This window comes from Stomoxys calcitrans, chromosome 5 (genome assembly GCF_963082655.1).
Source record: "Stomoxys calcitrans chromosome 5, idStoCalc2.1, whole genome shotgun sequence".
In the NCBI taxonomy this organism is placed as follows: Eukaryota; Metazoa; Arthropoda; class Insecta; order Diptera; family Muscidae; genus Stomoxys; species Stomoxys calcitrans.
Window position 1 is genome coordinate 155,958,648 of NC_081556.1, and position 27,952 is coordinate 155,986,599.

The window sequence follows — 27,952 nt, forward strand, 5'->3', positions numbered from 1 at the left end:
TAGAGCCCCAGCAAGCGCATTTATTGACCCATCTTGCCAAAATTTCGATTTGGATTTGGATTTTGATATAGCTCCCATATATATGTTCATCCGATTTTGAGAAATATTGCAATAGAGTACTCATTTGTTAACCGATTCTCTCGAAATTTGGCAGGAAGGATTTTCTTATGACTTTCAACATTACAAGTGAATTTCATGGAAATCAGTTCAGATTTAGATTTAGATATGGCTACTGCCAGCGAATTTTTGACCAATCTGAGAAGTTTGCTCGAAATCGGTTTAGAATTAGATATAGCTCCCATATATATGTTCGTCCGATTTTGCGAAATATTGCAATAATGTTGTCATTTGTCAACCGTAGTTATTACAGTTTGAATATATTGCTCGAAATTTGAGAAGGATTGTTTAATAACCCATCTGGAAACATCCGCCGAGGTCCATCCAAATTGGTTCAAATTGGAATTGGATATAGCTCCCACATTGTACTTATAGGGTAGGTAGGTACTAGATTTTTTCGATTTTTCCCCCCTGGTGGTGCACAGCTGTGTAATAACTATTACCTGCCATTTTTGAAGAAGCAAAAGCTGTTCTGCGTTCCTTGCTGAGGGACCAGGATCGAATCTTGGATAAATTTAAAATTTTATGTTGTGTATAGATGATTTGTATAACAACCACAAATCATATGCTACAATCCGCCATCTTGTCATCAAGCTGATCGACGTTTTGCCAACACACACAAACAAATTTGTGTACGTGTGTGTATACGTGTGCGTACATGAGCAGAGAATATGCGAGAAAGGAGATAACAACAAAGAGAATGCAAACAAAAATCTGACATCTTGATACCGTCAAACCTGGCAGGCTGTTAGCAGCTGTTTGCGTGAGACCATCTTTTTAAATCCGCCTTGGATGATTTTATTTACTTGACTTTATAAACCAAAAAGCCAACGTGCGTTTACAAAACCGACACCGCGTGTTGTCAATGTGCCAACAACTCTTGTAAATGATAAAGACATTAGTCATGCATGATTTTGTAATGTAAAATCCATCATTGACCTCAAACATCAAACTTTTCCAGATTCTAGAAAAAACCAAAGAGAAATAGATGGACCCAGTGAATCTATTTGTTGACCACATGGCAGTTTTCCACAGCTCCATATGTTCAAAGCCATGTCCGACTTTGATAGCCCTGAAAAATAAGTAAAACTTCCTGAATTAACTGTCAATCAATTAGAGAAAACCTCCTCAAGGTGTTCAAACAGACTCGCCTGCTGATGATATAGACCATATGGTTTGGTCAAAGCGAGTAATTGCTGCAACCTTTAAAAAATTTGAAGAGGTCTTTCCTAAAATGGGTCTGGCAGTAAACGAAGAGTAAATATTCAAGGCTCCAACTAATCCAACTCTGTTGCAAAAGTTCAAAAACTACTGGATGTAGGTAGCCATGATTCTATTTCAAGGTTACGATTCTGTATTTTATCGGTACTGACAAAAGTAAAACAAACGACATACAGTGGGATCTAAATGCAAAATTTACTCATGAACATTCCGTTAAGGAACAAGAGCAAACTCAACACTGAGTGCTGTCCGGCTATCACTGGTAGCCGAGTCCGAACGACGTGCGCAGTGCGACACCTTTTTAGGGAAAAGTTTTTACATGGCATTGTACCTCACAAATGTCGCCATCATTGCTGGAATTTTTTTCTAATGTTCTCGCCAGGATTCAAACCCAGGCGTTCAGCGTCATAAGCGGACATGTTTACCTCTGCGCTATGTGGGCTTCCGCACACAGAGGGATGGTCTTGAAAAAACTAGGAAAAAAATCCGTCATTTGAGGACGAGTTGAGGTCGTGAAAAAATGGGGAAAAAATCCGTCATTTTATGACGGGTTGAGATTTGAGGACGGACTGAGACAACACTTTGAAAGTTTGAATAGTTAGAACTGAGGTATTAATGCGATGATGAGAGATATGAGACTTTTATATATTTATTGGAATTTTAGCCGAGACCGGCTTTCTGCTAAGAGTTGCATTTTGATTCATGATTTGTCTAGCTGACAAAATTTGGAACAACTTTACCGCAAAGAATCCGATTATGGCTAAAAAAAGGAATTTTCACTGACTTGTTTTCATTGAAAAACTTGCTTGAATTTTTTCTTTTGCTTTGTAAAGGAAAACCTTCGATTTCTCAGAACGTAATCACCAGATTTCCATTTGGCAATTGGTTTTACATTTTTATACCCTCCACCATAGGTATACTAATTTCGTCATTCTGTCCGTCCGTCCGTCTGTTTGTCGAAAGCTCGCTACCTTTCGAAGGAGTAAAGCTAGCCGCTTAAAATTGTGCACAAATACTTTTTATTGGTGTAGGTCGGTTGGGATTGTAAATGGGTTATATCGGTCCATGTTTTGATATAGCTGCCATATAAACCGTTCGTGGATCTTGTCTTCTTGTGCCACTAGAGGACACGCTTCTAATTTTCCATGCGGAGTTTTATTATGACATCCAGAAACTGTACTGAATATGGTTGAAATCGGTTGATGACCTGATATAGCTGTCATATAAATCTATCTGGAGTCTTGACTTCTTGAGCGTCTAAAATTTTACACAACGTGTTTCGATGTGACTTCCAACAACTGTTTTGCGTATGATTTAAATCAGCCCATAACCTGATATAGCTGCCATATAACCGATCTTGAATCTTGACTTCTTGAGGCACTAAAGGGCGCAGTTCTTATTCGATTTGGCTGAAATTTTGCATGAGATGTTATTTTAAGACTTTTAACAACTGTGTCAAATATGGTTCAAATCGATCCATAACCTGACATAGCTGTCATATAAACCGATCTGGGATCTTGACTCCTTGAGCCTCCAGAGGGCGTAATTATTATCTGATTTGGCTGAAATTTTGTTCAACGGCTTCTCTCATGACCTTCAACTTATGGTTCGAATCGGTCAATAGCCTGATACAGCTCCAATATAAACCGATCTCTCTATTTTTCTTCTTGAGCCCCTAAAGAGCGCAGTTCTTACTCAAATTGGCTGAAATTTTACACAATGTACTATGTACTTGTACTTGTACTATGGTTTCCAACATTCAATTCAATTGTGGTCCGAATCGGACTATAACTTGATATAGCTCCAATATTAAATCAATTATTTTCCTTTATCCTTTGTTTGCCTAAAAGGAGATATCGGGAAAAGAACTCGACAAATGCGATCTATGGTGGAGGTATATAAAATTCGGCCCGACCATTACTCACATTCCCAATACAACATTGACTTGTGGATTGAGTTTCTTTTACATTCAACAATTTCTTTAAATATCCTGTAGCCTTACCATTCCATAAGGATAATTAAAATGTCAGAAGCTTTTGTAAAGCCATTATAGATTTGTTATGAAAATGACTGCTGAAAAAACATCTTCATTTCAAACTATGACTTGGCACAATAGAATTTGTAAATATCTCCCTTGTATCCTCTAACATGCCCATGCTGTTGCACTTGAGACTAAGAAGTTGCCTGCTGCTGCAGAAGACACTGCTAAACAATCTAATTATCTGTAAGAAAGCAGACTTTGTCATACACCCCTTTATGAAAAACAAAATAATCAAAAGTCATTATCATCACTAGAACGAAATAATTTCACTCCACTTTCCGAAACGTTTACTTTCCAAAAGTAAACAAAAAGTGTCACGACAAGGAGCACCTCTATGATGGAAACTTATGGGAATGGGTGGGAGTTGAACGGGCGTACACGCTGTTCCAACATAAATCAATGAGGTGACAATACCCAAAGTGTTGAGTGGCAACTATAAATCTCGAATTAGGTGATCATTATGGGTTAACCCATTATAGTGCTTTTCCCATGTTCCTGCACTTAGTTGTGGAAGGTGTTAATTTTAGTAGCCCACCAGAAAATGGAAGACTGACAATTTTCCAAAAATTAAATGATGCCTTGAGTGTTATGCTCGAGTTGAAATGAAGTATTCTTGATAAACATTAACATTCCGTGAGGAGGCAGCAAGAAAGTGGCAATCCCACAAAGACAGACGGACGGGCAGCCAGCCAGCAGGAAGGAAGGAAAGAAAGCAAGCATGCAACACCCAGGTCTCATAAATTTTCCTAAACATATGCATTTGACACCGATAATGAGGCGACACGGAGGGGACGCTTTGGTCTCTACACCTAATGACATGATAAACATGACCTCAAACTCGGCAAGGCGACCCTAGAGTAAGGGGTTAATGTTAATACTTTTGTTTAAATGTGGACACATTCAAAATCTATTGCTAATATATTTTATGTGTTCACTTAACTACAGTGAGTGTCAGTTTAAATGGTCCATTAAGGGAAAATGGATGTTGAGCAGAGAAACGGAAATTCTGTTGGGTTTGGTGTTCTTTTCTTGAATGGATGATAGATCTGTACTTGCAACTTAAAATTAATTATTTAAGGATGTTAACCTTAAATATGACCACTCGTCATTCGGACTTGGCTATAAAATTGAAGTCTCCCCCAAAATAAAGTACATATAGATCCATCATGGCAATATGGCGCCAAAGTGAAAATCTTATCCTTCATTTAGAGTATAATACAAATCTGACATTATAATCGCATTCCAAGTAACTATAGCGGCTGTGTGGAGCCCGCTCTGCACTAGGTTTGAACAGGGGCAAACTTCTCACATATCAATGAGTGCAGTCCGATTTTAGTTTAATCTCAATGATAAGTGGCCTCCTTTTTGATAGCCGAGTCGGAACGGCATGCGGCAGTGCGACACCTCTTTGGAGAGAAGGTTAACATGGCATAGTACCAAATGTTGCCAGCATTAGGAGGGGAAAACCATCGCTGAAAACTTTTTTCTGATGGTTTCGCCAGGATTCGAACCCTGGCGTTCAGCGTCATAGGCGGACATGCTAACCACTGCGCTACGATGGCCTCCACTAGGTTGTTCCTATGATACAAAAAGTCCTTCTAGACCAAGATGCACTTCTGGCGGTCTGCATTGACTTGGAAGCGGCATTTAACAATATAAGGACCTATGCCATTAAACTACTATCTGCGTCGACCGTATCCTAAGAGACTGAATAAGGCATAGATAAGTAACCAGTGGATAAATTGTGAATCCCCAGCTATATTGATAAAAGGGCACATAACAGGGGAAATTTTATCAATATTATTATGGGTTGCCATCATAATTGCCCTGCTAGGTTGAATTTAAACTGAGGGTCATTAATCCGAATCAGCTGTGCAGAAAGGCCGAAAAGGTCTTGGAGATAGCATACGACAGGACCCGACCATAACATTAATCCAGGTAAGACTTAAACCGGCATGTTTACATGAAAGGCAAGTAAGGACGGGTTAAAAGATGGGCGAAGCCGACCTTTTGATACCCTACGACACACGGGGTGTAGGTACCTATTAAAAATTTTACAAAAAAATTGGATGTCATATTTGTACTTTACGTACCTAATTTTAACTTCTAGGGGTCGTAGGCGGCTAATCGGGAGATCGATTCTTATGGCTGTAAACTGACTTGGGCAATATTTGCCATGGATATTGGAAGTCAAAACAAAAGACAACGTGCACATTCGAGCAATAATTGCGGTCTCCAGAGGATCAAGAAGTCAAATCTGGAGAAAGGTTTATATTGGAATTATATCAGGTTATAGACCGGCTTGGACAATACTTACTATGGATGTTGAAAGTCATAACAAAATACTCCATGAGAAATGTTAGCAAAATCGAGCAACGATTGTGGGTTCTAGGGCCTAAAGATGTCAATGTTTTTGCCAATTGGAAAAGATACAATAACCAAACCAAAAAGAGTCATCTTTTCGTGTAACAAATCATCGTTTGCTGTAAACGAAGCATTTTTGGCTTAAAAGTAATTTTGAATTTTTGCCGAAAAGAACCATCATTTAGAACAGGCGAATTACATCATAGTTTTACCGTAACCGAAGTAACTTTGACATCATAATGTGTCAGATTCATGACTTAAGTTAAACGGTGGCGGCAAATGTTGCACACTTATTACAAAAATAATACTTTCACAGGTTTTTGGCATTGTGTGTGTTGTTGATGGTGGATGTTCTCTTACTGCGCTCGAAGAAAGGAGCTCTAATATGATGTTCGTCTCAAGAAGGCATGCTTCTACCATTGCACATCTCACTAATTAGTGAGTGGTGGAAGCATATAATTTTTTTGGGGCAAAGCAGACTGATGACGGAGCTTGGTAAGTTTCGAAATGGTGATCTCTGTAGCCTGTCCAATGCATTAATCGCAACCACATTTTGCCTAAAACTTAATAAAGGGTTTTATTTTGCTTTCTATTTTGTTAAATAGAAACAAAACAAACCCTATATTGGTTTTAGCTGGACAAAAAATAAATCCAACAACAAAATGTAACAACCAAAATAAGGTAGCGCAAAACTAGAATATTACTTCCCCAACCGATTTGTTTCTTGGAAAAATGTTGCAAACGTTTTATTTTTTCGTGTGTAGGAACACTTGAGATGGAGTGCGAGACATGGTTCTGCAGACGGATCTTGTCGAGTGTGAAAAACTTTAAGTATAGAGAAATGACCATTAAGGCAATAACACCAAAACAATAAGACAAGCATTGTTGTGGAGTGTAAGGAGAAGATTAATGTCATGATTGTCTACCTAACCTAACATTCGTTAAAAATCAACAAAATAAAGTTTCCTCCAAAAATTGCGTTTTCATAAAATATTCTGCGAATTTAATTTTTATACGAAATAAAAATTTCGAAAAAATCCTGGATATTGCAAATATAGGTGTCTAAATCCCATTCCAAGTGTTTAGAGAGCAGTGTTTTAATTAAAAAACTCTTTTCATCTTCATTCATTTAACTTTCCTATATGCCAACTTAGCTGTTACCTTAAAGAAAATCTATAACTGAAACGTACAGGGTGGCAACCATGATTTTATTTTTATACCCTACACCACCACTTTGGTACAGGGTATTATAAGTTTGTGCTTTTGTTTGCAACGCTAAGAAGGAGAAGAGCTAGACCCATTAATAAGTATACCGATCGACTTAGAATCACTTTCTGATTCGATTTAGCCATGCCCGTCCGTTGATCTGTCCGTCCGTCCGTCCGTCCGTCTGTGAGTCCATGTATTCTTGTAATCAAAGTGCAGGTCGTATTTGTTGTCCAATCATCACGAAAATTTGCAAATATCACTTTTCTGGCCCAAGGATGAACGCTATTGATTTTGGTAAAATCGGCTCAGATTTAGATATAGCTCCCATGTATATGTATCGCCCGATTTGCACTTAAATTGCCGTAGCAGCTACAATTTTCAACCGATCTGCACAAAATTTGGTACGAATTGTTTTGATACTGATATTAATATATGTGCCGAACTAAGTCAGAATCGGTTTAGATTTAAATATAGCTCTCATATATAAGTTTCGCCCGATTTGCACTTAAATGGCCGTAGTAACTACAATTTTCAACCGATCTGCACAAAATTTGGCACCGATTGTTTTTTGCTGATCTTAACATATCTTCAAAATTTCATCGAAATCGGTTCAGATTTAGATATAGCTTCTATATATATGTATCTCCCGATTTGCACTTAAATGATCGTAGTAACTACAATTTGCAACCGATCTGCATAAAATTTGGCATGGATTGTTTTGTTGCTGATCTTAACATATCTGCTAAATTTCAACAAAATCGGTTCCGATTAAGATATAGCTCTAATATATATATATATATATATTTATATATTGCCCGAATTTATAATTGAGGGGGAGGTGTAGGGTATTATATAGTCGGCTCAGCCCGACTTTTGTCTTTCCTTACTGGTTTGTTTTATAATATTGTCAACACATTTTTGATTGTGTGTCCTTCTACGACGAAAATGACGATTTTACGTTTGTGTATTTATATTATGAATTATTTCCGAATAATTGTACGCACTTAACCTCTCTTATCCAAAAAAATAGAGCGATGGAGTTGAAGAGTTCAAAAAGCTGTTTGACGATTGGCCGCTCTTTTCACGGCTTGTAGAATACCATTTTGCATGATCTTATTTTGGTGGGTAGCGAATATTGCAACTGGCAATAGTGTCACAATCACACTGTTGCCAACCTTTGATGTGGCAACACTCCATCAGCTGTTTGATTGTCAACAAAACAGCGGAAAAAGAGTGAATAAAATTACGTTATGTTATTACTAGAGTCCGGATTTTTATGCAAAATCGGAATTTTGCCATAAAATATTTGGGATATGCGGTGATATATTGTACACTTATATTCTAGAATCGAAGTTCTGAGGTCGTTATATGTTTACAAAACTATTATTTTTTTTTTCACAAATACCTCGGCATTTGGAAATTAATGGATGTCAAAATTTCGATTTTGCATAAAAATCCAGACTCTAGTTAGTACTTAGTTTAAGGCTCTTTCACACTATATGTTATTGTCTTATGACATGAACAATTTTGCTATTGTTAAAGTTGCACGCATAGTGCGATACAAATGAAACTAACATAAGACAATCTCATTTCAAAATAGCACATGTTTTTTTTTTCTTCAGATAAAACATAAAGAAATCAGCTGTTTTTGCTGTTAGTCGTTTCGTGTTTTCACAAATTTATGGTTTGGCAAACTTTCTCGCAACTACAGGGTGATTTTTTTGAGGTTAGGATTTTCATGCATTAGTATTTGACAGATCACGTGGGATTTCAGACATGGTGTCAAAGAGAAAGATGCTCAGTATGCTTTGACATTTCATCATGAATAGACTTACTAACGAGCAACGCTTGCAAATCATTGAATTTTATTACCAAAATCAGTGTTCGGTTCGAAATGTGTTCATTCACCGTAACGTTGCGTCCAACAGCATCTTTGAAAAAATACGGTCCAATGATTCCACCAGCGTACAAACCACACCAAACAGTGCATTTTTCGGGATGCATGGGCAGTTCTTGAACGGCTTCTGGTTGCTCTTCACTCCAAATGCGGCATTTTTGCTTATTTACGTAGCCATTCAACCAGAAATGAGCCTCATCGCTGAACAAAATTTGTCAAAATTTGAACACATTTCGAACCGAACACTGATTTTGGTAATAAAATTCAATGATTTGCAAGCGTTGCTCGTTAGTAAGTCTATTCATGATGAAATGTCAAAGCATACTGAGCATCTTTCTCTTTGACACCATGTCTGAAATCCCACGTGATCTGTCAAATACTAATGCATGAAAATCCTAACCTCAAAAAAATCACCTTTTATAATAATTTTTACTCGTTAAAATATGAGCTCTTGCACAGTGGGAGAAGAATGAAAAAATAAAGCTGGTAAAAATATGCTGTGTGAGAACGGGTAGAGATATATCTTTAAAATTTAAAATGGTTACAGCTGAGGTGATAACGAAATCGTGTGCAAAATTGTCAGTCCCTAGGCTGTCTGGCCCCTAAAGTTGGTCACCTCCGTATGTCGAAAAATTGTTTGGGCTGCCAAATCTTCATTTATGGTCTGATTTTCAGCATGTTTTTACTGGATAGTGTTCGCAAATCCCTACAAAACAGTCTGCTTGGGTTCTACAATATCTCTACAGGTTTCGGGGAAATGAGGCTTTAAATTTTTTTGTGCAATTTTGACCAATCTGCTTCGTGCTTTGCAATTTGCGACGGCATTTTTAGTTTGATTTTCATTTTTATGCATTGGGATTCGTGAAAAAATTTGCAAATTTTGAAAATCAGACCATAAATGAAGATTTGGCAGCCCGAACAAGTTTTCGAAATAACGAGGTGACCTAATTTAGGGGCTTGCCAAAAGGTGCTCGGACAACATAGGGCCTTGAAATTTTGCACACGATCTCGTTACAACCTCAGATCTAACCATTTCAAATTTCAAAGAGTAATCTCTACCCTTCTCACACGGCATATTTTTTACTAGTTCTTTTTGATTTTCTCGCACTGTGTGTTGCTACATTTTTAGGTGATTAGGTGTGATAGCAAAAATGATGAATCGCATGTAAATTGACAATTTTGACACATATAATGAAATACCAATGATACATAAAAAGTGATAACAGATTTGCGAATGAAAAGATTCAACTGATGCCAATTAGTTCAGTTAGTTCATTCCAGTGACCTGTTCAATTAAACTAGGTCGTTCGTAAACTACATAACTCTATAAGAGAAAGTGGGCTTTGAATATGCAGGTATTTAATATCATATCGTAGTTTTCAATCAGTTTCACTTTATTTAAAGTAAAAACCAAATCCATTTGTAATGACACGCACTGTATACCACCATATGCAACTCTTGAATATGATTTTCTTTGTTTTTAAGGCATTCTACAGACCCAAAGTTTACTTAATGCCTGCCTTCCATACGAGTTAAGAGCGGACGTGCGGGGCAGACTGCGAAACAGACCCATAAATATTATGGTTTGACATGCTCTATAGATATTTTTTCCCCATTTTCATAAATTAACTTAAAAGTGTCATAAGCAATTAAGAATGGGGGGAAAGAAAACCAAACAAAAAGCACATTCAAGCAACCAATAATCGATCCAAATACCACAACCACAATAATAGCAAAAGTTAATGAACTTTTTTGGCTGGCAAAAATTGTTAAGATTATTTTTGTTGTTTCTCTTTTTTACAGTTCAATCAAGATTTGTACTCATCGTCGGGTGTGCAGTTGGCCTCGTCCAGCGCATCGGGAAGTTCACATTCACCCTGCAGTCCCATACTACCGCCCTCGGTGAGTGCTAATGCAGCGGCAGCCGCAGTGGCTGCTGCGGCGGCTGCAGCACAAACGGCCAATCATGCCTCCTCCTCATCTAGTTTAAGTGCAAATTTACCCTTAAGTGCGGGTAGTAGTGGAAGTGCCGGTGCAGGGGGTGGTGGAGGAGGGCCCAGCGTTGGAGGTGGCGGTGGTGTTGGAGGCGTTCTAGGTTCAAATCTGGCTGGATCGGTGGTGCATGGCGGCGCGACGGGAGCGAGTCTCATGGGTCCAACAAATCTTGGCAATACGCTGCACAGCAGTAGAACACATACCAAAGAAGAAGATCTGGGAGCGGTGGCGCGTAATGAGGCTGAAGGTAGGTAAAATATCAACTGATTTTGATTGAGTGTTACATTGAGAAGATAAGAGAGATAATACCTGCTACCTATCTATATTTACATCGTTATTATTAATATGGCCACAAGGAGTTGTTGTCTAAATTCTAGGATTTTATCTTCTTCCCCCCTCTGGTTGAAGGTTAAAAAGAGAGATAAATTGTTATCCACCCCGTTTGTTGAGTACCATATTTACTTTAGGCATCCCGTTTTAAAACTTACAAAAAAGGAATACTTGCTTAAATCCTCATCTTTTTTTAAATTTCCTACCCTCCAATGATATCAGCCAGCACCATGCCAAAATCAAAAAAGCAAGATCCGTAAAATCGCAACACTTTGCAGTGATAAATTGACAGCGAGACCAAAACAAAAGATAAATCTTGGAATTCGTTTCTTTTTCGCAATCAGTCAAATATGATTTAATTTTTGTTCGCTTGTAAATCAATGTTTCACTCAATCATTCAGAATGCGTGCGTTGCGGGTTTTTCGTGCGTTTTTTTCTGCTCGGTTTGAGTTGGTCTTGGTCAAATGGTCATTCATATGGGGCCCAAGAGTGGGCATGTGGCGCGTATGGTTTACCACATACACACACACACAGTACTCGAAACACTGAATATGCGTTGGCGAGTGAGTCGGAGTGTGTCGTCTAAATTCACCAACATGCTGCTTAGCCATGGTTCAGTGCTGCAGCAGCTGCGTCAGCGTAACTGTCCGTACTTGTTTAAAATGCTTGGAATGTCGTTTGCTTTAATATGGTGTCGAGTCCATCTAAACGTTTAGCATTTTCTTACAACAAAGACAACAACAACAACAACAGAGGCCTCACTGGTGGCATTAGGCTGTGGCACCAGCACTCCATCGCTCTCAAGCAGTTCCAGTTATAAATGAATAGCATTTTGTCAAGTTGTGATTAAAGAAATGCCCGTGGATGATAGCCATAGAAAGCTGTGAAGAGTTACAATTGGATACCAAGTAATCGATATTGTTCGCATTTGGAAATGGCCAGGAGACCAGTGGAGACTTATATGACTTGTCATATGAAGCAATGAATGAGAGTCAAATATCAGTTTAATTTGACTTCACACCCCCTTGGCCTCTTAGGTTAGATTGAAAAGTCGCTACGGATATTAATCCGCCCCTTGTCAATATGAATATTCACTTAAGTCAGTAATCGGCTTGGTGTGCACTCTAAATACCAAAAAGTTACCTCGAAAAAGAAAAATAATAAATAGGTTTATGTTTGGCATTGGCATTATGTTGGTCCGCGAAATGACATAGGAAATACTCCAACGTCTCATTATCTTCTCCACATGCCATCACTTGCAGCACCGATTTTACACAAGTGAGCTCGTAATCCTATGTGTCCCGTTATGGTACCGTAAATTATACTGACCTCCTGCTTACTTCCTTTCAGTAATAGCCTTGACTTTTCACGATCCCAATCACCCCATGAGATTTTCGTCGTCTTACCTACTGTTTCACTGTTCCACGGTGTTACATGCGTGTTCCTAATCCACGCCCTTAATCCAAAAGGCTTCGGGTCCACCAAGGCATCTTAACTTTTATCCCATTTGACTGAGATTCCGGGCCAAAAGTCAATTTATGTCTTGGTGAAAAATTATAGATTTCTGAAGCTTAATTTTGTTTTGGCTCGGCTAACTTTTTTTATTCCGAAAATTTAAACAAAATAAACTTTTATTCGTAACTCCATTAAAATATTTCGATAACACCGATTAGAGATGTGTTAATTAGTCTCCCCACCTCGTTTCGTACTCTTTGTTGGCCATATTCATGTAAAGAGATCTGTTATTGCTAAGCACAATGTGATGTTGTTGTTGGATTCACTGTGTTTCTCTGTTTAGTGTGTGTGTGTGTGTGTGTGCATGTATGCGATGCTTATTTAACTCCTTCGCACGAAAAGCGCGCGCGTCACTAATTAATTTGCAAATTTTTTAGATAGTTCGGTAGCGGAGACATTTTTGTTTTAAATCTACGCCAGATACTGGCAGTCGACTTGCTGACTGCCGTTGACATTCTACAAAAAAGAAAAAAAAAACACATGGACACAAATACTACACACAGACACATACACTATAGAAGCTGCTAAGCCAAAACATCATTTACTATAAGTAAGTCTGGCCCATGTTTGTCTGAGAGTGTTGCGAGATTGTCTCCATGCGGCGGAGGCAGTGACAGTGGCAGCAATGGTATGCCCGAACACATTCCAAACAAATTCTTTGGTGATATTTATTAAATTTGAGATAACACAATGTTGAGAAGGAATGAGCGCGTAAAAAAAGCACGCAATAACAACAGCCCAACACATCAACATCAGCAAATTATGGTGACGAACAACAAATAATTCATAAATTGTTTTAAATGAACAAAAAAAAATGTATGAAATTCTAAAATGCGTTCGTTCGTCTATTGCCACATTGGGTTTATTTTATTACCAAACAAAAAGCACCAACACTTGGTAGCAAGAACGACCAACCAACATTCTTGGTTAATAATTTGTTTTCTTTTGCTATTTTACAGCACGCTTAGTTGGTGGCCACCATCATCATAATGAGTCATCTTGTTCCTCGGGTCCCGATTCTCCGCGTCATCATTCAATGCATCCGAGTGGAGGTGGCGGCGGTGGTCCTGGGCCCAAAGACATGCCCCTGGATTCTGCGGCCAATCTGAACGCCGGTCAAGGGAGAGCACAGTATTTATCAGCAACCTGCGTCGTATTTACAAACTATTCCGGTGATACAGCGAGTGTGGTGGACGAACATTTCTCCAGAGCTCTCAATAGTAGTAAAGGTGAGTTTTCAAACTGTGTTCAAACAATTAAGATATTCCACGTTGTAAATACAAAAGGACCGTACGATGGTTCACTTCCAAAAAAAAAAAAAAAAAAATCTTTTCAAAATAAATCACATATCAAATAAAGCACAAATTAGGTCCAACCGAGAATGCTTTGTATAACTCATCCAAATATTGAGAAACTGGGAAGTATATTTATTATACAAGTCAACAAATAGAAAAAAGATTTCTGTTTGAGGGCTATTTCCAAATCCGACAGCTTTTTTCGACTACTTTTTCGACAACTTTTGTTTTTAAATTATATCGCTTTAATATTCAAAACATCAACGATTTGGAGAGAACTTCTGATACAGCAACAATCATTTGATTCATTATTCATTTATTAAAACTATAAGATATGGGTGCGTATGATTACTATTTGATAAGTCTGCCCATATGTGTCATACATCATACGCCTCCTTGGTCACATATGGTTCATACAAAAATAATTGGCAAACAATTATTGGATAAAAACTAGGGTGATTAATAAACCGGTTTTATTCCAAACCGGGTTTCGAAGTTTTCTAGAAATTACATTTTTGCTAAAAACCGGTTTAAGTTTTTGAGATTTTAAAAAAATCGTTTTTTTTTCTTTAAAGGTAGATGCTTTCAAATTTTATAAATAATCCTAATAAAGTCACTTTCTGAGACAACATTGATTTAGAGCGTAGACGGCATATAACAAAATCATTTAGCTAAAGGTTTGCTGAAGAAAAATATCGAATGATATTTTCAGAGAAAACGAAAGTTTGAATGAAATTTTCTCTAAAGAAAATTTTTCAATGAAAAATTCTCTTACGATAAAATATTTTTCAAAATTACTTTAAATATTTTTTCAAATTGTTTTTGCAGTCCTTTTTTTTAAAATTTCAAAGAAAACTTTTGATGTAGGTCCTCTTAAACAAATTTCTTCAAAAGTACAAATTTGTTTGAAATAATCTCAATTGAAAAAGTTCGATTAAATTTTTTAAAGAAAACATGTCGATAAAAGTTTTCCAAAAAATCAAACTACGATTAAATTTTCTACAAAAATTCGATAAAAATTTCTTTATAGACAAAATGGTGATTGAATTTTTCCTAAAAGCAACATTTTGACAATGCTTTTTTGAGATTTTTCCTCTATAAAAAATCCAATGCAAAATTTTTCAAAAGACAAAATTCCTATGAAATAAAAGTGATAAAGAAAATATAGTTGGATTGAACCATTAGTAGAAACCGTTTAAATTGCGTGGTTAATGTGGTGTTTGTATCATTGAAGCGTTTTAGCAATAAATTCGATACAATTACAACATACCAACGTACGGCCCTTGAAGTCTTCACACCTAATATGGCTGATGAGTAATTGTAACCAAATTACGAAACGCGTCCCACAGTGTTTGTTGTGTGAAGCGATCTCTGGCTTTCCTTCTCCACTTGCAATGAAAATTTCCGATCATTGAGCTCGTCTCGAAGGAGAAACAAACAAAAATTGTAAAATATTGGGTTGCCCAAAGAGTAATTGCGGATTTTTTAAAAGAAAGTAAATGCATTTTTAATAAAACTCAGAATGAACTTTAATCAAATATACTTTTTTTAAATTTTTTTTCTAAAGCAAGCTAAAAGGAACATCTGATAACTGACAGAAGAAAGAATGCAACCCAATATAATGATCTTCGCCCTAACAGGCAAAAAACTGGAAAATGTCTTTTTATTTTTGTGTTTACCCAAAACAAGAATCAGAAATGCTATAAAAACGTAAAAAAAACTTTAATTTTCTGTTTTCATAGAAATAGAATTGAACCCCAGGCGTGTATCAGGCTTTGTTTTGCCATTCAGCTTTCAACATATGTGTCAATTATGGTTTAAATCGGGTTATTACCTGGATAATAAAAAATATGGGCAATAGTTCAAAAAGTTCAGTGCGAACAAAGGGCATCATCCATCTAATTCTATCATTGACCAAAGCCTTAGCTTGATCCCACGATAAGTGGGTTGACTCCGACTGTCTTTTGGTACAGCGGACCTTTTTCGCTGGCCTTGTGAGTTCCAGTCTAGGACATTTCTCGCTATATCATCACTCGGTAGACGTAGGATATGACCCAACGAAGTCTATTTTCTCGGGTTTTGTTACACGGGTTTTGTTACACCTGATTTTTTCCGTAACAGAATGTTCTCCCCAAAGAGGTGTCGCTCTGTTCAGACTTGGCTATAAAAAGAAGGCCTCTTATCGTTGAGCTTAAACTTGAATCGGACAGCACTCATTGAAATGTGAGAAGTTTGCCCCCGTTCCACATGGAATGTTTATGGGCAAATTTGCATTTGTACTATAGATTGTTGCGAAGGTGTTCTATTTCTTCTCTAGTTTGGGGATCGTCTAGCAGTGCCTATGGTAGAGGTGGCCGTCTTCGTACATGAAACTGTTATGTTGGCCCATGTATGGGTGTTAATTTTGTAGCTTCTCAGTTAATGTGGTCTAGTTATCACACGCGGTTTCGGGGTCTTTTAGGTGTAAGAGGTTGAGTTGTGTGTTTTTGGTTTGAGTCTAATTAATGACGGCTGGGCGTGGACGTAGGGTGATCACTAACCACCTCTAGTTCCTACATTCATTAGCCAATCCAGAAAGAGTTTGCTGATAAGTACATGGTTGATTTGATTTCAGGTGTTTCCATCTGGTATATTTGTGCGAGGGTTGTCTTTTATATTTTGGGATTAGAGGAAAAAAACAAATATTAATAATCGAAAATCGCTTTATTGTTTTTCAAAATATTCCCCTTAAGATCTATACACGTTTGCATGCGTTTGAACCAATTGTCGAAGCACTTTTGCCACTCTGATTGAGGTATCTCCAAAACATGCATTCTGATCGAATCAACCGCTTCTTCAGGTGTCCAAAAACTTGACGTCTCATTTTATTTTTTACCTGCCAAGTCAGGACTATACGGCGGATGACTCATTAAATCGATGTTTGCAGTACTCAAAAATGCAATTGTTTGAGCCGACCTGTAAGAACTCGCATTGTCGTAGTGAAGAGTGATCCTGATTTCTTGAAAGACAACTGGCAAACAAATGGTTGTGTACCACTTAGAATTGGCTGTTCTGCGTTGTTCTAGTGGTACGATTGCGACATGTTCAGTTTTTACAAAAAAAAACATGCGATCATTTGCTTGGGAATGCTTCGTGCGCGAGCAACTTTTGTAGGATTTGGCTCATCTTGAACACCCATACAGTCGACTGCTGTTTTCTTTCAGGCTCATACGCGTAAATCCACGATTCTTCATCCGTCACGATGTCATAGACGTGTTTCGAAGCACCGCGCTCGTATTTTAGGATCATTTCTTTTGACCAGTCGACACAAGCCTTTTATTGAACTATTGACAGATTGTGTGAGATAAAACGCGAAAAAAAAGTTTTTGACGGTCAAATATTCATGTAATATTGAATTTATGCTGGTTCCACTAATGTCTAAGGTTGTCTCAATCTCACGATAGGTCACATGACGGTTTTGCAATATGAGTTGGCGTTCAGCATCAATGGTTTTTGAAACAGCAACTGATTTTGGACAACTTTAACGAAATTCGTCTTAGAGTGAACTATGACCTCGATTGAATTCACCATACCACTGGTCGTTGATGGAGCATCATTGCCAAAAATTGAATTAAGTTCATCGATGCACTGTTGTTGAGTTAATCCACGTCGAAAGTTGTAAAAAATCATCACACGAAAATGTTCACGATTCAGTTCCATTTTTTGGGCGAGATGAATCATTTAAGTTACTGTAAAGAACACAAATAGCGCTCGTATGTCAAAACATTCTGAATACGTATAACCTCAAAATGTTAAGCTTTATGATAGAGCTGTCAGTTGGCAGATTGCAACACAAGGGTTGTCCAATCCCGAAATATAAAGAGCAACCCTCGTATGGGGGGGATTTTGTGTTTTCAATAAATAGCCAGTTTCTTGTGCATAAGTCAAGCGCGTTTTACATGTTATATGAAATGTGCCGCAATTTTACATATCATATAAACGTCTTGATATACCTCTCCCTTTCAGTCTTAGTATAAAATCCATATAAGACCTACATAATTGAAAGGCGTAGACAGGTCACATTCCCGCTCTTTCTCTTCTCCACTTTTCGATTTCGATACATCTCTCTTTGATTTTTAAATCCACCAAAAGAACTGAATCATTAAAAATTTTTGCCACATGACTCTCTCGGTCTTTCCTCTTTTCCACTGCTCTCTTTTACAACTATGATATGTTTTAGTTGTAGCCTGAACAAAGGGAAACATCAACTGTCAATATGATGACAAGTTTCTATTAACATTCAACAACAACACAATCTAATAAAAATATCATTTGTCAAAATTTTGACATTATTACAACAGATTCAGTTAGGCTAACATGTGTAAAAGACCTTATTAAAAAACAAACAAGAAAAAAATAACCACAACAACAACCGAAAACATTGTATTTTGATCTTTGGCGTCTCTGCAAGGAAAGCCATGCTGCATTTATAAATCGTTGGTGTCTCTAGATGGAGGTTGATAGGAATCGTGTGAATCAGACATTCAAGCGAAAGAAAAAAAGAAAAACCCAACGTGCCCCATTTAAAGGCTGCTTTTTCAAGATTTTATTTTCAATGAGTCTCCTGTGGCGGTAGCTGTCATTGATGGCGGCAATGGTGACGTTGACAAGCTCGAAGCCAAGGCATTAGGTGTTGTATGATGGGTGCTAACTCCAATGCCACTGAGCATGGCATTGTGGTGAAGAACGGTGTTGGTGCTGTGCGAACTCATGTTTCGTGTCATGTTGCAACTTTTCTAAGAAATCAAAATTATAGAAGCACCAACAACAACAAACAAAGTCAACAACGCAGCCACAATTGGGGAATGAAATGAATTGTATCTTTCCAAAATGGGGAGGATGGCTGCAAAATACTCCCAATTGTTAATGAGCAAATGATATGTGTAATTTCTTCTTTCATTATCATAAGCAGGGGATTTAACATAACCACACACACACACACACACACACACACACACACACACACACACACACACACACACACACACACACATACACAGCATCATCACACCACAGCCATCAGCTGCAAATATACCATCAAGAAAATCTGTTCATGACATTTACATGACAGCGAAAACACTTTTGATCTTTGAGATGATAAAGTACCCGTCGTTAGGTTTTTTATGCTCTTTTCAAAACAAGTGGCAAAGAGACATCTTCATCTTTCTGACTTTGCATCTGGAGAAGAGAGAGAGACCTGTAGAGTGATTTGTGCTTTTTGAGAAAGATAAACAACTTAATAATGACAGCGTTTGTTGGCAGTGAATATGAAATTAGAGATACATGAGGAGGATGAGAAATAAATGCCCCATAATATGATAATTTTTCAGTTCATTTAAGTTGAATTATATAACTAATTAATTTGTGTATTATTGAAAAGTGAATTCGTTTTTCAAATATGCGTCTTTTCAGACCCAAAGAAAAGACAGATGGTAGATAGAGAGCAACACTAGAGTACTGATGAAAGCATTAGCCACAGCAGAAATGTATGTCAAAGGTGTGTTGTTGGTGATCAATCCATCTGTTGACAAGCAATTTCTTCACAGTAATCAATTAAATCCTTCAATTTCTTCTATTCATTCTCATGGTCATTGGCTCGACTCACTCTCCCTTTGGGAGATAAAACGTTAATATAATTCATTGACTAGCCATGATAGACATCCAAAATAAATATAACAAGTAAAAGCGTGCTAAGTTTGGCCTGGCCAAATCTTATATACCCTCCACCATGGATCGCATTTGTCGAGTTCTTTTCCCGGTATCTCTTTTTCGGCAAACATATGTTAAAAGAAAAGAATTGCTATGATATTGGAGCTATAATATCAAGTTATCTTCCGATTCGGACCATAATTGAATTGAATGTTGGAATGTTGGAGTCGTTGTGTAAAATTTAAGCCAATTCGAATTAAAATTGCGCCCTTAAGGGCTCAAGGAGTAAAATAGGGAGATCGGTTTATATGGCAGCTATATCAGGCTATAGACCGATTCAGACCATAATTGACACGTATATTGAAGGTCATGAGAGAAGTCGTTGTACAAAATTTCAACCAAATCGGACAATAATTGCAACCTCTAGAGGCTCAAGAAGTCAAGATCCCAGATCGGTTTGTATGGCAGCTGTATCAGGTTATGGACCAACTAAAACCATATTTGATACAGTTGTTGGAGGTTATAACAAACCACTTCTTGCAAAATTTCAGCCAAATCGGATAAGAATTGCGCTCTCTAGTGGCTCAAGAAGTCAAGATTCAAGATCGATTTATATGGCAGCTATACCAGGTTATAGACCGATTTGAACAATACTAAGTATAGTTATTGTTTTTAAAAATAGAGATTTTCAGCTGCAACTTCGCACAGATTAAGTTCGAAGATGGTCTATGTCGGACTATATCTTGATATAGCCCACATATAGACCGATCTGCCGATTTAAGGCCTTAGTCGCAATAAATCAAAAAAAATTTGTATCCGATTTTGCTGATATTTGGGACAGTGAGTTGTGTTAGACCTCTCGACATCCTCGTTTAATACGGCCCAGATCGGTTCATATTTAGATATAGCCGCAATATAGATCGATCTCTCGGGTCTTGAGACAATTTGGGACAGTAAGTTATGATAGGCCTCTCGATATTCTTATTTTATTTGGCCGAGATTGGTGCAGATTTGGATATAGCTGTCATTTAGACCGATTTTTCGATTTAAGGTCTTGGACCCATAATAGGCGCATTTATTGTCCGATTTCTCAGAAATTTGGTACAGCAAGTTGTTTTGGGCTCTTCGACATCTCTGTTCAACACTGATCCGATCGGACCAGATTTGAATATAGCTGCTATATATACCGATCTCTTGATTTAAGGTTTTAGACTCATAAAAGGTGAATTTATTAACGGAATTTGCTGAAATTAGGCACAATGAGTTGCCTTATGTTAGGGTTAAGTGGCTGTCTGCCATCAGACTCTCTTAGACGTTTTCGTCCATTGTGATACCACAGGTACAGAAGAAGGAAGATGCTTTAAAAAGCCATCTGGGTGATTCAATGGTAGGAACGTTTGCGAATGTTCACATCTGTTAAATCAGACGGGTTCTAATAGAAATGCTAGTGCGGGACACACACAGAAGGGGTTCTATAGTCTCTTCTTCTTCGATGTCCTCACAGTTTCTGCAAAAGTCGTTGCTGGCAACCTTCAGTCTGTCAGCATGTTTTCCGATTAGACAGTGACCCATCATGACGGACACAATGACTGAGACGTCTGTTCTAGCCAATGACAGCAAAACAGTAGGCCACTTCAAGTTTACACAGATTTTTGGAATGCTCACAGCCCCCTCTTTGTGACCATCTATCATTTGTTGTCCTTCGGGCCTGGTCCTGAATACTTAGCTTACATGTCGCTAGAGGCATACCCACAGATTCCAGTATCCCTGGAATGTGTAAGGTAGTTCTTAGTCTCGCAAGCTCGTCTGCTTTAGAATTCCCTGGAATATTTCTGTGGCCTGGCACCCAGAACAGGTTGAACTGTTGAACTGTTCAGCCATCTTGTTGAGAGATCTGCGACAGCCAAGGGCGGTTTTTGTGTTCAGAAATACGTTATCCAGGGATTTAATGGCTGCCTGGCTTTCTGAGAAGATATTTATGCCAATCGTCGTAATGAAATTATATCTTAGCCATTCCACTACTTCCTTAATTGCAAGGATCTCTGCTTGTTACACACTGCAGTGGTCGGGTAACCTCTTTGAATTGACCAGTTCTAGTACACCCCAAAGCCCATCTGGTCGTTTAGTTTGGAACCATCCGTATAGAAGTCTATGTAACTTCTGTTACCAGGGATGAGTTGCCTTAGGCCCCTCGACATTTGTACCGTGTATGGTTAAGTTCAGTCTTTATTTCGACATAACTACCATATAGACCCATCTCTCAATTTAAAGTCTTGAACCCATAACAAGCGTGTTTGTCGTCCAATTTTACTGAAATTTGGTATAGCAAGTTGAATTAGGCTTCCCGACATCTCTGTTCATGGCCCAGATTGATCCAGATTTGGACATAGCTACCATATATACCGATCTCCCCATTTATGATTTTAGACCCATAAAAGGTGAATTTATTAAACGAATTTGCTTAAATTAGGTACAATGAGATAGTGTCCAGATTTGTATATAGCTGCCATATATACCCACCTCCCGATTAAAGGTTTTAGACACATTCAGAGTGAATTTCTTAACCAGATTTTGCTGAAATTATGCACAATGAGTTGCCTAAGGCGGAGGCCACCGTAGCGCAGAGGTTAGCATGTCTGTCTATGATGCTGAACGCCTGGGTTCGAATCCTGGCGAGACCATCACAAAAAATTTTTCAGCGGTGGTTTTCCCCTCCTAATGCTGGCAACATTTGTGAGGTACTATGCCATGTAAAACTTCTCTCCAAAGAGGTGTCGCCGTTTGGACTCAGCTATGAAAAGGAGGCCCCTTATCATTGAGCTTACACTTGAATCGGACAGCACTCATTGATATGTAAGAGTTTTGCCGCTGTCTCTTAGTGGAATGTTCATGGGCAAAATTTGCATTTGACTTGCCTTAGGTCCCTCGACATACGTACCGAGTATGATCAATATCGGGCCATATTTGGGCACAGTTGCCATATGTACCGATCCCCCGATTTAAGTTTATGGGACAATAAAATCAAGTTTTAGGAGCCTCGATTCGTATTCAATATGATTTAGATCAGTCTTTATTTGGATTTAGCTGTCATATACATATACCGATCTCTTGGGTGCAATTGCCATATGTACCGATTTCCCGATTTAAGTTTTTGGGACAATAAAATCACGTTTTAGAAGTCTCAATATTCGTATTCAATATGATATAGATCGGTCTTTATTTGAATTTAGCTGTCATATGTATATACCGATCTCCCGATTGAAGTTCTTAGGGCCATAAATGGTGAATTTTTTTAACAGATCAATGTGATACAATTGGTTGTGTTAGACCCTTACATAGCCTTCTTTAATAGGGTGGAGATCGGACTATATTTAGATATAGCTGCTATGGGTTCATAAATGATGCATTTTCACTGCATTACGACGAAAGGTTTTTAAAATATGTGTATATCCGAGGCGGTGAGTATCAAAAGTTCAGGCCTGTCAAACATAATGCGATGTTGATGTTCCCGTTTGATTCCTAAAATAGAAGAACACCCATCAATTGACAAACAGACACTGGGGATTGTGGAAGTGAGTTCAATTTGGAAGTCTCACTAAACCTTTAATCAACAAGGACTATTTGCTTAATATTTGCCCTAAAGTGAACATTTCTGTCCTTTGGCAGTTTACAATACTTGACGTGATAATATTTTTATTAGAAGAAAATTTTGAATTATGATGGAATTTTCATAATTTGATGGTGAAAAAATATTTTCACATGCCATCGATCAACACAATTGAGAGAATGCCTCCTTGGCCCATGCAAAACCTCGAAAATATTCAAAATATTCTCCTTTATTGCAACCCAGCAAGCGAAAAAAGGCAGACAGTATTTTGTATTTTTGTCGGTTAAATGAACAAAAATAGAATGGAATGTGTTCGATCGACTAAAAACAGAAACAGTGAAGAGTGCGCTGTGCAAAAAAAAAGTCGTGCAATTTAAGGAATTTGCATTTACGAGTGAGTATATCAAAGCGGCATCTAATTAAATTGTTGCTTCTTCTTCGCTTCGTATCGTATCGAGCAAATGGTGAATTGTAGTCCCATAAAGTTAAGTTAAGTCAGAGACAGAGAGAGAGAGAGAGAGAGAGAGAGAGAGAGTGCGGTTGAATGTATGGCATTGCTTTGAGTTGAGTTAAGGTGCATTTGCCATAGCAATTGCAATCAAGGGACAATAGCAATGGCCAATATGATGACAACGTCGAGTAGGACAAACTCAACTCGCAGACCAGCGTAATGAAATGAAACGACACGAAAATACCTTTGTTGCTGCTTTTTCATCATCATCATGATCATCTTGCCAAGATATTTTTAGCCAAATAACAAATGTGATTGCTTTTAAATTGTTTTCATTTTATTCTTCTTCATTCTTCTTGGTTGGATGGCTGGCTGGTTGGTTAGTTGGTTAGCTGTTGCTGTCCACAGTTTTCGTTTTTGTCTTAAATTTTCGAATCTGGTCACAATTTTGCGGCGAACCACGGCAGGGCGAGTAGAAAAGCAGAATAATTTTTTTTTTGATTTCATGAAATTTCACCGGGGCACATGTGCATGAAGATAGAACTGTTGCTGCTGCTGCTGCTGAACACCTCGCCCATCCTCCCCCAAAAGGGGTTTTTGGGGGATATGGCCACGATCAGTCGGTCGATGGGTCGGTTGTTCGGCCAGTCGCTAGCTCGCTCGCTCAGTAGCTAATTGAGTAATGAATGCATTTAAAAACCGCCATGAATCCAAGTGGCATGTGATGGTATTCGCCATTGGCATATGAACGGAGCAAACTGGCAAGCGTTTAGAATTCCGGCGACATTTTACAACCAAATGCCAATGTAACAACCAACGACAAAAAACCCCAAGGAAAAACGCAGCAAAAGCTAAGAGATGAAGACGAAAAGCCTTTAAGAAAAAGCCATTTGCTGATGTTGTGTCAACACCCATGCCCCATGGTAGAGGCAAACAGCCCCATCCCGCCTCCTCCTGCTCCTCCTTCTACTCTTCCGCCAACACAGAAATCCCCAAATGCAGCCGCCAAAGCCACGTAACTAAAAATGCCATTTGTTGATGTTGTTGTCAATGTTCATTTTGTTAATTGTACCATTTGCATTCTTCCCCCATTCGCTCGCTGTAGCTGCTTGTTGCCTCTGTGGCAAATTTAGCAATAAAATGCAAATAAGTCGTGTAAGTGATCATAAAAAATCAATTTCTAATTTTCAATTCTTCTCAGGGCATTTGCCAACAATTTGTGCGCAACTGTTGCAAACATGGTCATGCTTTTATTCACCATTCCTCCTCTCTGGCTTGCATAAAATCTAAAAGTCCAACCAAAAAATGTTCTTGATTTGAGGCACGTACATAACAACTTGTTGCAACAACAACAACAGCTAGCTACTAATCGATTGGTTTCTAATAGCGACTAGCTATTGAGGAGATTTGCTAAAGCTTAAGGGGGAACAACACATTAGGACAGGTGTATGGAAAGGAATGTTGTGCTGATATCTGAAGAAAAGAAGATTTTGAGGATTTTTAAAAGTCGCAGAATATTAAAGGGATTTCGTAGGCTAAACACTTTGATTTGTCACTATAAGTGTAATTCTAATGGTCTGAGAGTTCTTTCTTTTTTTCTTAAATTCAGTATGTTTTTCACGATTAACTTATTGACACACACTTTTCGTTAAGAAGCTAAGTTTGCCTGGGGTGTGAAAATTGAATAAGGTTTCGCAGGGGAATTTAAGATTTTATCCCCTACATCACTATTCAGTCCCAACAGGCAAACATACAACTGCATATTGTGCTCGAGGCCACCGTAGCGCATAGGTTAGTATGTTCGCCTATGACACTGAACGCCTGGGTTCGAATCCTGGCGAGACCTTTATACAATTTTCAGCGGTGGTTATCCGCTCCTAATGCTGGCGACATTTGTGAAGTACTATGCCATGTAAAAACTTCTCCTCAAAAGAGGTGTCGTACTGCGGCACGCCGTTCGGACTCGCCTATAACAAGGAGGCCCCTTATCTTTGAGCTTAAACTTGAATCGGACTGCACTCATTGGTATGTGAGAAGTTTGCCCCTGTTCCTTAATGGAATTTTCATGGGTAAATTCGCATTTTTTTACTTGAATTTATAAGAAGAAAAAAAATGCTCTTATTGGTATGGATGGTGAGTTTAGAGTATCGAGGTATTCTTCACTGGGGTGAGTTGAGGAGTGATAAACATTTCTCGAAATTTGAAATGTTTGGGTTTACTGATATAGTCGGTAATGTAGGTTGTCATTAAAATAACCAAGACTTTAAATCTTTAGTTTGTTTTAATTGAATGCTAGATTAAGCTGTTCATACGGCTCGTGAATCAAAGCCAAGGATAAGGTTATTGGTGGCCGCTACACAGTGATGGAGATTAATCTGAATGAAATTAATCACCCGATTCTTGGTGTGTGATAACAGCCTAACAATCGAACTAGTGATACAAACGCTCATGCGATACCATTTCTACTTCAATGTACTTCAGAGGTTGGATCCTATTTTACAATGTGCCAATCCGATGAATGATGCTATTTTGGACTCTGAAGATCTCCAATATTCCGTTCTTTGGTAAGATTGGACCGGTGATAAAACCCTTAAAGCACCCAGATTCAGCGCAGAGTTGCCTTTCTTCTACCGGAACAATAGACCCAATATGAGTTACCTCAGAATTTCAGGCAGAGTAACCCAGCTGGAAAGTAATAGTGGGCTAAATCCTTGCTTGCCTAATTCTGCCTTGTCTAAAAAGCTGATGCCAGCCATCAGTATTATTATATTGCTGTTATTATAATGAAGGTGCAGGAACAATGCGCTCTTTTATCTGCTCCGTATGACAACAGCTCTGAGCTTGTAACACGGCGTTTTCCAATGCCTGTTGGGTTACTCTTCCTTTTTTCCCTTTGATGTCACATTGTAATCCTCCCTAAGACTAACTGTACTGTCGTCGAATGAGTACCTGTTACTTTCGGAACAATCAAGTATCGCTGAGTTGGCAAGTGTGGAAACATTCGCGTCCGTTGCCTTCTTTCTCTTGGATGGGTGGATGGTATTGGCACCAGCAGGTTTGCCGCTGGAATAGCCAATGCGGCCTTTGCTCTGAACTTGTAATTTGTAGAAGTTCTCATCTCTCTGTTCTGTTTACATTTCTAGAAAATCGGTTCAGCCATTTTTGATTTTGTACGGAGCAAAGAAAACAAACCTTCCGATAGGTAGTTAATAGAGACCCCAGCTCTTTATCTTCTCTGTTCCGCTTTAGCTGTAGTTTCAGAGGCTTTCCCCAACCTTCGCTAATCATCCTCTGAAAGGTTGGTCCGAGGTCTCAACCACAGCCTTACCCCAACCTCAGATCCTTATCTTCTCTGTTCCGCTTTAGCTGTAGTTTCAGTGGCTTTCCCCTACCTTCGCTTATCATCCTCTGAAAGGTTGGTTAGAGGTCTCAATCACAGCCTAACTAACTCTCAACTTAAGGGCATACTTGACCTTATGGAAGGAAAAGAAGTCAAAACAAATGTTGCCAATGAACATTTCATTAAAAAATAGGTGCAAACTTCTCACATATTAATGAATGCTGTCCGATTCAAGTTAAACCTTAATGTTAAGGGACCTCCTTTTTATAGCAGAGTCCGAACGGCGTGCCGCAGTGCGACATCTCTTTGGAGAAAAGTTTATAGGTGACTTTTATGAAATGTCGCCAGCATAAGGTGGAGATAAACACAGCAGATAAATTTTTCTGATGTTCTTACTAGGATTCGAACGCAGGAGTTCAGAGTTATAGGCGGACATGGTAAAGTCTGAGCTACGGTGGTAGCTCATATCCTCTGTGGAAAATATCCCGCTGCTCATAGCAATCCCATTCATGGCATCTAGGAGAGAGTCGTACTCACTAATTATATGATCTGAATGTGCATCACTTCATCACTTCATCACTCATCACTTCATCACTCTTCAATTAACCTCTACGCGGTGGTAAGTCTCCGGGGATCGCCTTAACCCGTAATAATACCGAAAGCTGTTCTGATCTTCTCCTTACTACGTTACAGTGTCGCCGCCCATAGCATATCCGTTCATGTCATTTAGGAGAGTGTCGTAACTATACGCGCAAAATTTGCATCACCATTTTCTGCTTTACTATGCTCATGCTCTTTAATGCTCAATTAACCTCTAGGTGCGCTGGGCCTCGCCTAACCCGTAATGATACCGAAAGCTGTTCTAATCTCCTTCTTACTTCC

At 38.4% G+C, this 27,952-nt stretch overlaps 1 protein-coding gene across 1 annotated transcript in view; it reads left to right on the top strand.

Moving 5' to 3' along the window:
• LOC106081948 (protein vestigial) overlaps positions 1–27,952 on the top strand; it is a 54,344-nt gene that overhangs the window by 19,516 nt on the left and 6,876 nt on the right. The window contains exons 3-4 of the mRNA XM_013244226.2: positions 10,653–11,091; positions 13,649–13,918. Coding sequence (XP_013099680.2) covers positions 10,653–11,091; positions 13,649–13,918 — 709 coding nt within the window. The remainder of the gene's footprint in view (positions 1–10,652; positions 11,092–13,648; positions 13,919–27,952) is intronic.